The sequence below is a fragment of the Pteronotus mesoamericanus genome, unplaced genomic scaffold (genome assembly GCF_021234165.1).
Source record: "Pteronotus mesoamericanus isolate MK-2021 breed Mesoamerican mustached bat unplaced genomic scaffold, CSHL_Meso_final contig_202, whole genome shotgun sequence".
In the NCBI taxonomy this organism is placed as follows: domain Eukaryota; kingdom Metazoa; phylum Chordata; class Mammalia; order Chiroptera; family Mormoopidae; genus Pteronotus; species Pteronotus mesoamericanus.
The window spans coordinates 8,228,547-8,242,542 of record NW_026555086.1 but is presented as its reverse complement, the minus strand read 5'-3'; the positions used below and the strand labels follow the sequence as shown (position 1 = coordinate 8,242,542).

The window sequence follows — 13,996 nt, the reverse complement described above, 5'->3', positions numbered from 1 at the left end:
CTCGCGCCGCGTGATCTTTCTCCTCTCGCGAGAGGTGCGCGGCGCGCAGCCGGCTGCTGCGGAGAAACCGAGAGCGAGTCCCGAGAACCAGGTAAGCGCTGTTCGTTGACAGAAGAGCGGAATATCCCCCAACGGTCCACTCTGGTTCCCAGATCGTCCCCTTTGCTAGTCCCAATCCTGTCCCTTGGTGGGAACCTAGCCTTAGCCACCTCCCTGAGGACCACGGCGGGCTTTTGCCCAGAGAATTGGTGTGAAGGGCCGGACTGGTTTTGTCTGCCCCGGGCTCCTGGCGCGGTGGCCCCTTGTCCTTCCTGGGTGGCCTCCCCTCCTGCGCTGCCGGCCCCGGGGACGGCGCGGTCAGGAGGAAGAGCCCTGAGCTGGGGTCGGGGAGACCTGGGTCTGAGATCCACTTATGTAGCCAGCTGCTGTGACCTTGGGCCTCGGTCCCCCTCCTCAAACGGAAGACGCTTGGGTCGTTGGGGCAACCTCCAGGTTGCACTTTTGAGCTTAAGTCTCGGTCGTTGGGGGAACCACCAGGTTGTACTTTTGAGCCAGTGACTTTCCTGAACCAACAAGGTTTTGGGCTGCTGTAATCAAATACTTCCAGAACTTGCCAGATAGGAAGAACCACATAGGATGCTTGTTACTAAGTCGGATACCCTGGTGTTTCTCCTGGAGAGTTGATTCAGTACGTTGGGGTGTAGTCCAGGCATCTTATTTTAACAAATGCCCCCAACTGATTTGTCGGATTTGCGAATTTAGAACAGGCACCAGTCGTTTAGACGTTGTGTGCCAAGCCCGGGTGACTCTGGAAGGTCATGGACTTGTCTCAAACAAATGTAAACGCAGAGCGCCTCATTGCCATGTCTATCATCAGCGACGGTTTTGTAGAAGTAGGAAAATGTAAATAGCTGGGGGATTAGGGATTGAGGATGACGGAAGCTAAGCGTGTCGTTCTGTAAATTTTGGTTTTGCAGTTAGACCCTTGTCTTTGTTTTGCATACGCCTTACCAAACTCCAGTCTTTTCGAGTCATTTTGCTCTCCCCTGCGTGAGTGCTGGGGAAGTCCTCCTAGGCCAAAACTCCCCAAATGTTAGTTTCATATCAATATCTATGGATATTGGCAAAGCACTGTTGATCTCTCCTAAGAGGTTTTTGGTTTTTGGGTTTTTTTCTGAGTTCTGATCACTTACCTTCACATGAGTCCTTACTGTGGAAATTCTAGCACTTGGCTCTCTGTTCTGAGTCCCTTAACTCTTGACACACATCTGATTGGTGACACTCTCCCATTTCTTTTCCTTTGAGTTTCCTGTTTCCTTGATTATCACCTTTTCCCCTGTGTGTGCATAATTCCTTTTAATTCAAAGTGTCAGTCAATTCCTTTTAATTAAAATTGTCTTTTCTCATAACTGTCAGGATTCTCAGATTTTTTATGTACCTGACTTACGAGGAGTTGTTCTTTGGTTTGAACTGATACCCAAACGTCAATCCTAGTTTTTTCTTTTGGCCCCATTCATCCTTAAGGAGAGAGTGATACCTCAAGATTGGATGTTTACTGGGTACCTTAACAATAAACAAGTGCCCCTCCGGAAGTTGTTCTCACGCGTCTGCTGTCACTGTCTGCCAGGAACGTTTGAGAAGAGCCGGGGCACGCGTCCGGGCAGCAGCTGGAGTCGGAGAAGTGCTTAACCATCACGGCCAGCACGTGACAATGACTTCTCCACTTCTTTTCAGTTGTCAAACTGGGCTCTGAGTCACACTTCTAAATACGTTGACCTAAGTGCCTGACAGGTTTTCCTTATTTTTTTGTTTTAAAGACAAATTGGAAACAACACAAAACTCTGATGATCAAAAACATCACGCTTTTAGATATCTAAAAGAACATTCTCTCCCATGGCATTAGGAAAACGCTCGTCGGAAGTGGTGGCTGAGTCTATTTTTTGAGGGTTACTGTTTAATAAATATACTTTATGAGCTCCCTCTTGCCATAGAAGCCTTGTTTAGGGGTGTGGAACGTGAAGCACTTACATTCTTGTGCTCCACCGACACGGCCCCATGGGAGTGCAGTGTGAGGTATGTGAGGTGCACCTCGTAGACGGGGCAAGGCCGACAGTGAGGGAGAAGCTTCTTGCTTCTCCTGGCCGTCAAGACTGGAGGCTCAGAGTTGTTTTCAGAAGGTTATTCTGTTACACTTTGTGTGCCAGGCTCTGCTGAATGCTTTGTATATTTTCATCTCATTTCTTAAAGCAGCCTTGGAAATAGGAAATTATCATCCCTTCTTTACTGATGAGAAAGGAGAGAGGCTAATAATAGACTCATGTCATATAGCTATGAACTAGAAGATCTGATGGTGGATAAAACCCCAGTTCATCTGTATTCAAAACCTGTGCTCTATGAAACTCTGCCTCCATAGAGGTCGCTGAAAAGGTCCAGACATCTGGGTTTTCATTTTTCTGTAGCTAATAAGTAACCTTTGGCCCCTTCATTCTTTCATGAGGAATTTTTTGGAGTACAGTGCAAGGTTGTGGGAGTGACTGTTGGGCAGGGAGCTTCTTGTCTCTCTTTAGTGTCACCAGGTAGAATCTGTTCCAACATCATTCTACAAACAGGTCATTTGTTTCTTATAACTTAACACCCAGCAATCCATATTCCTGTCTTCCCTGGCTGCTGCTTGAGTGTGTGATTCTAAGGCGCTCACCTTGGATTTGCAAGGCTTCTTTCTCAGTGTCATGTGACAGTAAAAAGCTTAAAAGTTTTTATTTTGTGATTGTGCATATTTTAGGGATTTGGAAGCCATAATTAGTGACTAAGGAATCCTGATTGTCCGGTAACACTTGGTGTCCTTTTACTGTGACTTGCGGTCAGGTCAGGATAATAGTATGTGTGCATTCCACATAGAAAGAACTAGGTAGAGGTAAGGTTGTGTGCAAGTACAAAGGCGTTTCACAGAATAAGGAGAGATTCACTTTGGAGAGGTGGAAGATACACGTGAAGCCAGAGTATGGAGGACCTGTATCTAGAAGACTAAGGAGCTTTGATTTTGCTCTAGAAAAGAAAACCTTTAGTAATAACCCCTTTAGGAAATGAGCAACAGAAATCAAAGTGTGGTAGTAGTGAAGGGTGACTGGCTAACCTGGGCGTGTTTTGTAGGCAGAAGAGCAAATCATTTGAAGTCAGCATTTTTAAAGAAGGAAGAATGTAGTGGATTGGGCATGGCTTAAATCCAGCCCCAGAGTGTCTGTGGTGGCGTAGTTGTCACTTAGCCACCTCTGCAGAAGACAGAGTGTTCAGCATAAGACTGATCCGTGTCTGATGCCCGCACCACAGCTTCTGTCTTTAAGTCATTTATTAGAGTTCTTTTAAGTCGGAAACTTGGTGGCATTCATGTTTAAGATAGACAGGAGAACTGGGTGGAGTGCTGTCTCCTGACCTAATTTCATTCTATACTCATTTGGGTATCAAGTGGAAGAGAAAGTTGACCCACGGGGGAAGTTTCCATGGGTTAAAAGCAAGGGCTTCACAGTCAGTTGCATGGACTTAGATTCAAACCACAGCTCTTGCTTGATCCACACAACACTTACTAGTTGGGTGACCGGGGCAAAGTCCGTGGCCTCAGTTTCCTGGCTGTAAAATGGGATGAACACCTAGTTCAATTGGGATAATGTATGTAAAGTGTTTTGAACAGTCTAGCTAATATTTAATGTTAAAGGCATGGTAGATACTATTGACCATTGATACACTGATCATATTTTGATGAAAGGGAAAATAGTCAATTTCCTAAATTTAACAACTTGTCTCTTTAAAAAAAAAAAATTAAGCTGTGGTTAGGTTATGTCTGCTGATGTCTTTGCCTGCCTTGCTGAGTCATACTTCTGCCTAATTAATGCCCCGTGTGTTTCATAGTCTAGTCAAGCCAAGCTGTCTCATATCAAAGAGGAAACTATCTTCCTGCCTCACCCTCCTCATTTGACTGCCCAGTCAGGGTTCTCTCCAAGGGTAATGGGTTCGTTTATTCAGACCCCGTGTCGCCAGTAAGATTTTCTAATGTGGCCATCACCCCCCAGTCAGAATTGGGTTGCAGTTTGAATCATACTCGGTGGTACCTCGTGAATGAAATCGCGCGTTTGCCTCTGCTCACTTTTGACCCGCCTGTGGCCCTTAGGTCGTCAGCCCTGCAGGAATGGCCGACTTTGGGATCTCAGCTGGCCAGGTGGTGGCCGTGGTCTGGGATAAGTCCTCCCCGGTGGGGGCGCTGAAAGATCTGGTGGAAAAGCTGCAGGCGTTAACTGGCAGTGAGGGCCGAGTGTCTGTGGAAAACATCGACCAGCTGTTGCAATGTAAGTACCTGCCTGGGCTGTCCTTACAAGGTGGGGGCGGGCGCAGATGGGCCAGCCGTGTCGATGGGACGCTGCGTTTCTGTCATTCCTTGATAACTGAGTTTTTGTTTGGGGCGGTAGCTGATAGTGGTGGCTGGTCACCTTGTTGTTTTTCAGTTTGAGATACAGCAGACGCAGGAGTGTGGTTGGTGATTTGTATAAGCATGCTCTTGTTTCTTGTTAGGTACCCCACACTTATTTTTAAAGAGCTTATTCTTTACCCAGCTTCTTCGTGGCATCTTTCCCTGAGCATATTAAAGGATAAGAGACGAGGAAGACTGAGGGAGAGCAGGGCAGCAGCGCCATCGGCCCTCTCGCTGGGAACAGGGGTCTGACAGCATTCACCGGGCAGGCGGGGGTGCGTTCTGCGGGGCGGGCCGCAGCCCTTGCGGGGGCGTGGGGGGCTCAGGAGGCTGCTTCTGGGGTCCAGGTGATTGCTGATAGGCTTTTCCTTTTCAGCCGCCCACCAAGAATCTAGCTTTGATGTTATTTTATCGGGTTTGGTTCCTGGAAGCACCACGCTGCACAGTGCTGAGATTTTGGCCGAGATGGCCCGGATCCTTCGACCTGGTGGATGTCTCTTTCTGAAAGAGCCAGTGGAGACGGCTGTAGGTAAGGAAATCTTCATCTGAAAGACTAGCCTGTAACAGGGTGGAATCTTTAGTATTTTGGCTGCGTCTCCCTGAGCAGGAGATACCATGTAGAGATCAATATTCCTACAGCTGAACCTTCCCCTTAGAGAGAAACTATTTTAAAAATCTAAAGCAACACATCTGAAGAAATTGTGATCTTTGACCCATTAGTTAGTAAAGTAGAAGGAAACTACGTATCTGAAAATGGCTGAGTCCTTCAGCAGGTGAATGGTTAAACTTTGCTGTGTCCATACCATGGAAAACCATGCAGCAGTAAAAAGGAACAAACTTAAAATATGCGACCACTTGGATGACTCTCAGGGGAGTCATGCTGAATGAAAAAGCCAGTTTCAAAAGGTTACATGCCATCTGATTTCGTTCATACAACATTCTTGAAATGACAAAGCGGTAGCGGATGGGGACCAAGATGGTGCTGGCCGGCGGGGGGGTGGCGTGCGAGGCTGCGAAGCGGGGAGCACCAGGGTTCGTTGTAGGCATGGGACGTTCGTATCTTGCCTGTGGTGGTGCTTACACTAATCTACATGTGTGCTTAGATTCCATAGAAACACACACACACACACACGTGCATGCAAAACTGGTGAAATTCCAATCAGCTCTGTGGACTGTGTCGGTTTCCTGGTCCTTGTACTGTACTGCAGTTGTGTAAGGCATTTCTGTGGGGGAAGCGCGGTGAAGGGTCCTTGAGACCTTCCCGAAAAATGGTGACTGGAAATCTGGGCGTGACGAGGTGATTCGTAACTCATGGGACACTCGTGATAGAATCCAAAAAGTAAAAACCTCTCCGTTTTGTTTAAGTGGTAAAGTGTCAAAGAGTTATTTCAGGATTTTTCCATTTTTTTAAACTAGACTTTTCATCAAAATGTGATGAGTTATTTCATCAAATAAGATGATAGAAATGAAAGTACTTTAAAACGTATACAGATATTTATGTGAAAATATAAACTTGTGATAAATATAGCAGATATTAGTGTTCTTTGCTGGGAGTATAACCTTGGGTGACTAAATTCAGTGTCTCTTGTCAGAACTATAGAGAGAGAATGCAGTACTTGTTACTTTAGAGTTTCTAAGCCTCCTCAATCACTACCTAACAACCCCTGGAAGGTAAGGTATTCCCAAGGAGCAGAGAATGATAAGAAACAATAATAATGGAATTATTACATAAAACTTAAGAGAATTTTGAATAACCAAGTCACATGAAAATATCACTAGAAATATATACATTAAACATAAAAGGTTATTATTGTTTTAATGTCTGCTGAAATAGAACCTTCCTTATTTTCTGCACTTCGACCTATAAAACTATTGATTGGGGTTTTCCTCTTGGCAGTTAACAATAGCAAAGTGAAGACGGCATCTAAACTGTGTTCGGCCCTGACTCTTTCTGGTCTTGTGGAAGTAAAAGAGGTATGTTGGTAAATACATTCTTTGCCAGACGCTTGAACCGTGGGTCACTAATCCCTGTATGTCTCTGTCAGACGATACATAGAGAATCAAGGGAAATAACAGCCTTGAAGGTGGGGTGATCAGTTTGCTTAGACTAGGAAATAAGTTGAGAAGTGCTTTGCCCGTGGGACACATGATGCCTCAGAGAACAAAACCCTGGGGTGATCTCCTTTGGAGAAGTCCAGCTGGGCCCACGGGGCCGGGCCGGCTCTGTCTCAGTCCTGGTTTCATGGTGCCGACCGCGGAGGGGGCAGAGCAGAATGCAGGTCTCTTGGTGGACGCAAATCCTGGGCCGTCCTGGAAGCCCCCTAGGCCATCCTCAGATACTTGGGGGGAGGCTGGAGGAGGTTGGCGGGGGAAATCCCAGTGTTGACAATTCAGTAGAAGTATTTTCATTAAATAGAGGTGTTTATATTTCTACATTCTTCTTCAATGTTGAAATTTTCTGTTCGAGAGCCAAGTGTTGTATCATGTGAGCCATTATGCCACTGATGTGCTGCATGACCAAAGGTCTCCATTTATTCATGCCCACCCTTTTCTTTTTAGTTCAAGGCTTCCTGTTTTTCACTCTAAAATAAGAGCTGCTCATAACATTCAGTTGATACTGAAGAATATTATAAAGTGACATCCCAGTCCTGGTTCACACTCCCACCCCAAAGGTATCCACCAATACATCTGTTTGTATGGCTGTCCAAACCTTTTTTTTTTTTAATGTATTTTCAACTTTTCTCTCTCTCTTTCCCACCCCCCCTCCTGTGTCTATACACACATGATTTCTTAATATAAGGAAGGTCATACGTATACATTGCTTAGGCACTAGCTTATCCATCTCAGTGTAGTACCCCTTGTTCTTGTTCATGATGGAGCAGTATTCAGTGCTGTAGGTGGGCTGTGACTTATTTAACTGTCCTATGATTGTTAGGCACAGAGGTTCCTGTTGTATTAATGACACAGCACCCCCACCTGTTTTTCTGCTTTTACTGTCAGCAGCTCCTTCCCAGGAACACGGGAAGCACTTCCCTCCCGATGTGGCCCTTCTCCTCCGAGCACATGCAGCTCTCTGTCTTCAGGGCGGGCGTGCGTGCCCGCTCTAGGCTGGGGTCCTGCTCGGTAGGACCGCGTCTGGTGCATCTGTATCATCACCACCGCGGCCCCCACAGGGGCTCGCACGGTATCTTATACCTAAGAGACAGGTGTTTCCTAAGTGTTTTTACATTTTTCAAGGGATAGGTTCAAAGTAAAAATGTAGACAAAACTTATACTCAAGGGTTCTGAGCAGTGAGAAACCGACGTGAGGCATGCGGTGATTGCTGTCTGTTCACTCCTGCTGTTACCTGTGTGATAAGATCCCGCCACGCTGCGGGCTTAAAACGCAGAAATGAGTATTTGATGCCCATGGAGGCGGGCCCAGACGCCAGTCTGTAGGGGTGTGGCCTAACCCTTGGGCTGTCCTGAATTCCAGCTGCAGCGGGAGGCCTTGAGCCCCGAGGAGAAACAGTCTGCCCAGGGACACCTGGGGCACCAGAGTGACAGCCTGCTCTCCGTGCAAATCACAGGCAGAAAACCCAACTTTGAAGTGGGTTCTTCCAGTCAGCTGAAGCTTTCTGTGGCCAAGAAGCCGCCTCCTTCGGGTAAGACTGGACATTCTTTTGTCTGAGTAGGCCTGGGAGGACACATTAGAAATCAAGCCAGAGCTAGGAATAGGGATTGGCCTTCCTTAATTTCGGCTGTTTCCAAGTGGAAGATGCTCAGTGTGCTGTTGTCCTGGGCTTTGTTGGATCCCAGACTGAAATGATGTGCAGAAATGATCCAGTTCAGCCCCTTCTGCCCCGGAGGGCATTGAGCCTTCCAGATTTTGAAGGCCTGAGTCACATAGTCGGGTTAACGAAGGCTTCCCAGGCCCCAGGATTTTGACATTTATCTTCAGAGCCTCGTGGTGGTCATGGAGTGTCCTGCTGCTCTTCCCATGTGTCCTTTCCTTTTGTGCCAGTAAAGTCGGCTTTCCTTACTTTGGGGATCCTAAGACACTTGGAAAAAATATGTCTTCTGTTCAGAAAATTACACTCCCCTACCTTGCTTTGCGTTTCCCATCACTGTTTTTAATGCCTGAATTGAGAAAATTTTCCCAGCTGTGAGGTATGCAAAAAATGTGTAAGTACATTTACACTGCTCTGTTTTGACTGGCCAGCCTGTGTCTTCAAGAGATCCTTGGGAATCCTGCCCTCGGGTTCATAGTCCCGAGTGGGTGGGAACAGCGTCCGTGAGCAGTTCGCCCTGTGGACGGCTGGGGCGCGCGGTCGCAGCCGCGATCTCCGGGGGGTGCTGCTGCCGGCCCGCGTCCCAGCCCCCTTTCAATCTCCTGGCCTGTGGAGGCACTCGCGAGGCGTGTGGTTTGAGCCTGCCATCGACCTGGGTCCCGCCGCCCCCGTCAGCTCTGGAGCTTCTTGCACGGAACAGGGGCTGTCACACGGGGCCGCGCTCTTGCCCTTCGGGGTGGTTTGTGACACACTCGCAGTCGCCCTCGCCCACAGTGGGTGCCATTAGCCCCGTGCTCCGAGGATGGACACTGAGATAGGGAAGAGAGCACAGTATGGGGTGGAAGTGAAAACATTAGAATTGCATTTATGGTTTTCTCTATAAAATTAAGATGACAAACACTTTCCTCATAAGGTTGTTAGCAGGATCAAGTTAGATGATGTATGTAAAATGCTTCATGTAGTATCTGGTACAAAGCAAGTGCTTAGCAGTGATGGCTTCTGTTACTGTTACGGTGACCGACTGGCCCATGGTCATGCCTTTTGTCAGTGGCAGAGCTGGGCCTCGAACCCAGGTCTTTAAACTCAGTCCAGTGCATTCCCCACAGAGTCTCACCAGAAAGCACCCGTGTTTGCCTGTAGCTTGTTTAGGGCTTCTTTGTAGAGCTCTTTCTCTTTTACTGGTTGGACGCAGTGAAGCCTGCTGTGGACCCTGCAGCTGTCAAACTCTGGACCCTCTCAGCCAACGACATGGAGGATGAGAGCACGGTGAGTGGGCACAGTGGGCCCCCTGTCGCTTTCCCTGCATTTTCAAATTAGAAGGAACCTCCCCAGTAGTGGCGTCTAAGCTGTTGTTCCGCGCTGCTTCGCCCGCACCCCATGGGATGTATAAAGGCTCCCGAGGGCATGTGCAAGCCTGAGCAGAGGTCGTCTGCTGGCGGATTTTCCTCGGCTCCTTTGGGCGAGTCACTGGACACTCACTGGCCTCAGAGCAGTGCTTCCCCGTCTTTGGTTGGTGCTCCTGTAACCAAGGTCTTCACTCTACAGCGATCCAGGCTACAGTGCCTGCCCTCATAGCACCTCCAGGTGAATTGCCCACAGGTTTGTCAAGGAGTTACACAACATGTGTGTCATTAGTGGCCCTTTTCTCTGGAACCATTGAGAAAATATTTTATTTCCCTTTTCACCTGACAGTCCTCCATATACAGGGTGGGGCAAAAGTAGGTTTACCGTTGTGTGTATGAAAATAATACCATAATTAATAATATAAGAAGAAACTCTGTCTCATGTGCTGACCATGTAAACCTACTTGTGCCCCGCCCTGTATAACCCTTCTTTGTTCTTCCTGCCCCTTTTCCCCACATACACACACTGTTCGGGGTGAGTCAGTTCCCATCCCCGTACAACCTACTGCGCCTTCTGTGCACGGTTAGTTCCCTGTGTGGGCAGCTTGAACGTGAGGACCAACTCCACATGGGATGGTGGTGCCTTCTTGACGTGGGCGGCATAAACCTGCCACCCCCCCACTTGTGACCACCTCGGCTCCTCAGCAGCGCAGGCCACGACTGTGTCACTAACCGTGTCGAATGCTCCCCAGGATCTCATCGACTCAGACGAGCTGCTGGATCCAGAAGATTTGAAGAAGCCAGATCCAGCCTCCCTGCGGGCTCCGGCATGTGGAGAAGGCAAAAAGAGGAAGGCCTGCAAGAACTGGTAAGGGCTGGCCTAAGCAGGATCGGCTGTGCTGCCTCCGGGCTCCTGGTGCTCGAAGAATCGCAGTGCTCTAATTAATTAAACGTACGCCTCATTGTAAAAAGAGCCGTACATACGGGGCAGTGTGTCAAGCAGGAACATTTTAAAGAATAATAAAATGAACGCCCCAGTACAGGTTACCAGGTTAAGAATCAGAAACGTTACTGGCACCGTAGCAGCCACTTCGGCATCCTTCCTCAGGTGCACCTTGCTCCGTCTTCCCCACAAGGGGTTACCCTCCCAAGTTTGTATCCGTCACTCTTGGCTTTGTTGATAATTAAGCAACTACATGTGACCTTCCAAACAATGTATTATTTAGTTGTGAACAACCGAGTAGTGAGCCCCAACCTGACTAGGCAAGGAAAGAGCGATATTCCATGTCTGTGAAGGCCCCCAGGGAAAGGCAAGATCGGCCGGGTCTCCTGGCCTGGCTTTGAGAAGCTATAAGAGCAACTCCCGTGGAAGTCAGCAGGAAGAGTCATGAGTGAGTTCTAGGAAACCAGGGACATGCCACTGTTAGGAGACCTGGCAGGACTGTCATGTGATGCAAGGACTGAAAGATCAGCAGAAATACGATCAGAGGGAGTGGCTGCTGTCTGTGCCCAGCTCTGAGCTCGCTGCACCCCAAGCTGTCTCCTCAGAGCAGCTCAAAGCAGGACGCCGCGCTGTCGGGTAAACGAGTGCCCTTGGCCGAGGGCCAGGGTGTGGAGGGCCGAGCTGAACGCTTAGTGGTGGCCGCCCCTTGTAGGCAGGACATCTCCCTGCTGGGTCTCCATTCCCCCCACTTACCCTGTCTCTCTGAGCAGCCTCACGCCTTTAGCCGGCCGCCTGGCCCCGTAGGCATTTCAGTTAAGACGTCCCGGTATGAAGAGAAAAGTAGAGAGCGGGCTCTGGCGCTCTCTAGGGTGCGGAGTTTCTGGGCGGTGGCCGGTCTCACTCAGCTGCTGTTTTCCCCAGCACCTGTGGCCTTGCCGAAGAGCTGGAGAAAGAGAAGTCCAGAGAACAGATGAGCTCCCAACCCAAGTCGGCTTGCGGAAACGTAAATACCGTCACTCACTCTTCCCCTTGGCCCCAGAGGTTTCGGGCGTCGTCCTAAATGACACACAGACCAGCTCCAGCTGTAAGGAGTTGGCCGCCCCAGTACTTTAGTGATAGGCCAGTTTGTGAGAACAGGGAGGTGGGTCATGATGGGGAAGGGAGGTTGTCTCTTACGGGAGGGTTAGCGTGCTTGTGCCCGGGTAGGGGGCCCGTTTCCTATTTTTGTCCCTGTCTTCCTACTTCCTGGTGGACCTGGGGTCCCTCAGCTGTTCGGCCGAGCTCGGCTGTGATTTGAATGACTGAGAACACAGAGAGACGGTCTCCCAAGGAGCCTCTCTAGACCATTGTTTTCACAGAACCAGAGGTCTCAAAACCTTGTAGTGTTTGGGTCCCCATGGGACCTACAGAGACTCCCAGCCACAGAAGGCCCAGAGGTGGCCTTCTGGCCACTGTGGCCCTATTATGAAATCTGAGACCTGTTCTTCTGGCCCCTGCCTCTGGGGTAAGCTTCCTGGTGTGGTTGTCCCCTCTCTCACCAGTGCTACCTGGGAGACGCTTTCCGCTGTGCCAGCTGCCCCTACCTCGGGATGCCAGCCTTCAAGCCCGGGGAACAGGTGCTCCTGAGTGACAGCAATCTCCACGACGCCTAGGCGGGGCCCAGCCCGGGCCGCGGCTGCTCCTGCACCTTGGGCCCCAGCGCTGCGGTTGCTCGGACTCTGTTGGAGCCCCACGTGCAGGGAGGGTGCCTGGTGGGCAGAGCGAGGCTGGCCGTGGGGGCGGGGCTGTAGAGCGCTGCTGTGGGTCTAAAGGCCAAGGTGTCCTGGGCGGCCGCCCGCCTCACCTAGTGTTAGGGAAGCAGACGCACGCTGAGGAGGCCCCTCCCCCGGTGTCAGTGTGCTGCCGTGACACTCCATGCGCAGACGCCTCGCCTCGGGTACTAATTAACACTCTGTGGCTGAGGGCCCTGCCCCTCCTCTGCGCTCAGCGAGGGCCACTGCCGGTCTCCTGGAGCGGGTGGTTCACGCAGCACGCTGCTCCTGGGGATGGGAGTCACGTGTCTTGTGACCTCGAGGCACCAGTGACGTCCTGGGTGGCTGCGCTCACAGCCAGAGGCCCTGTGCCCCTCCACCCGAGCCCTGTGGTAGTGTTTTGCCCCGTGTCCTGTTAACCTGCAGTTACTATTAAACTTGTGCTCCTCCACGCACCGGTTGTGATGAGGGCGTATGTGTGTGGGGACGTCTGACAGCCATCCAAGCTCCGCTTGGAGCACAGGACTTTATTTTTTTGGAGACTTAGTGTCACACACAGTTGGCCACCCCCCCCCCACCCCACACACACCTAGGGACTGGGGCCTCCATCTTTACAAGAGTCCAGGTTGATGAGAATTTAGGGGCAGTGGGACAGAAATCGGAACCCATGGTAAAACTCCCTGAGCAGGAGGCCCTTCGTTCTGGTCGTCCGCCCACACAGACTGGGACTGGATCTTGCCAAATAGTGGGGAGATTGTGTGGATTCAGGACGCCTGGATTTTTATGCCTTACTGATAAATAAAAGTGTTCTTTGACATTAGTCCTTGAAACATGACTCTCTACGTTTGCTTTTGCCCATTCTGCCCCTGCTGGTGGATTTCAATTACACGTGTGGCTAGATCCTAGTTTGACTGCAAAGCCCCAGTGGTCCACCGGGTTCTAAGACGACCCCCATGGCCCCACAGCCTGCGGAATGCCCCGCCCGTGGGTTTGAGCGGGACCTGTGAGCGTGGCGGGGCCTCACTGCTGTGGTCAGGTTCCCTCATGCAGCAAAAGCGCGGGGGTTGCCCGTGTAGAGTCCCCAGTGGGCCTTCAGTGGAAAGAGACGACTCCTGAGTGGGCCTGACATAAGCGCCAGTCCTTGAAAAGAACTGGAGAACCGCGGTCTCCCGCTGGCCGTGCCATCTGTGGAGGTCCACGGGCCAGGGACTGCGGGCCACCTCGGGGGGCCGAGAGCGTGCGCAGGCCGCCCCGCTGCCGGGGCCCTGGCCCTCCGGACCCGGGAGGGTGAGTGTCTGGGTGTGAGCCGCTAGACCTGTGGTAGCTCGCTGGGCAGCCGCGGGAGGCTGTTAAGGCCCCAGGCGAGGTGTGGGCGGCGATGCCTGCCTGCCTATTTACGGAGCTGCGGGCCTCTGAGCTGCTCCTGCTGCGGTGGCCACGGGGAAGGCCGAAGTCTCTACCTGTGGGCTGGGGACAGGTGCCCCCAAGCCAAGAGCTTCCTGGGGTGGGTTTGGCAGAGCCCTGGGCAAGTGCTCCAAGCCCTCGCTGACCGGATTCTCCTCCTGGGTCCCTGCCTCCGCTGGCACAGAGGACGGCGCTGCCTCCTGTCTGCCGCACTTGGCGCAGTTAGTGCTGAGAGGGGACTGCCAGTCCTCACGCCTTGTGACTTGGGAGGATGGCAGTTCTCAGGGAAGGTTTTAGAGGCAAAAATAGTCTCAGGTACAGCTCAG

General features: G+C 50.8%; 1 protein-coding gene across 1 annotated transcript; it reads left to right on the top strand.

Annotated features, from left to right (window-relative positions):
* The first annotated feature begins 29 nt into the window (after window positions 1-29).
* On the top strand, window positions 30-13,096 carry CIAPIN1 (cytokine induced apoptosis inhibitor 1). Its single transcript, XM_054570365.1, has 9 exons — window positions 30-91; window positions 4,163-4,337; window positions 4,836-4,988; window positions 6,357-6,433; window positions 7,935-8,103; window positions 9,422-9,495; window positions 10,325-10,440; window positions 11,437-11,518; window positions 12,057-13,096. The coding sequence occupies exons 2-9, from the start codon at window positions 4,181-4,183 to the stop codon at window positions 12,165-12,167; spliced, it is 939 nt and encodes a 312-aa protein (XP_054426340.1). The 5' UTR covers window positions 30-91; window positions 4,163-4,180; the 3' UTR covers window positions 12,168-13,096.
* The last annotated feature ends 900 nt before the right edge of the window (window positions 13,097-13,996 follow it).

Bases quoted from the DNA above. Each gene is read 5' to 3' on its own strand.
- CIAPIN1 (XM_054570365.1), top strand. From the start codon at position 4,181: ATGGCCGACTTTGGGATCTCAGCTGGCCAGGTGGTGGCCGTGGTCTGG. The intron at 6,434-7,934 runs GTATGTTGGTAA...CCTGAATTCCAG, and splicing joins GTCTTGTGGAAGTAAAAGAG to CTGCAGCGGGAGGCCTTGAG. The intron at 10,441-11,436 runs GTAAGGGCTGGC...TGTTTTCCCCAG, and splicing joins AGGAAGGCCTGCAAGAACTG to CACCTGTGGCCTTGCCGAAG.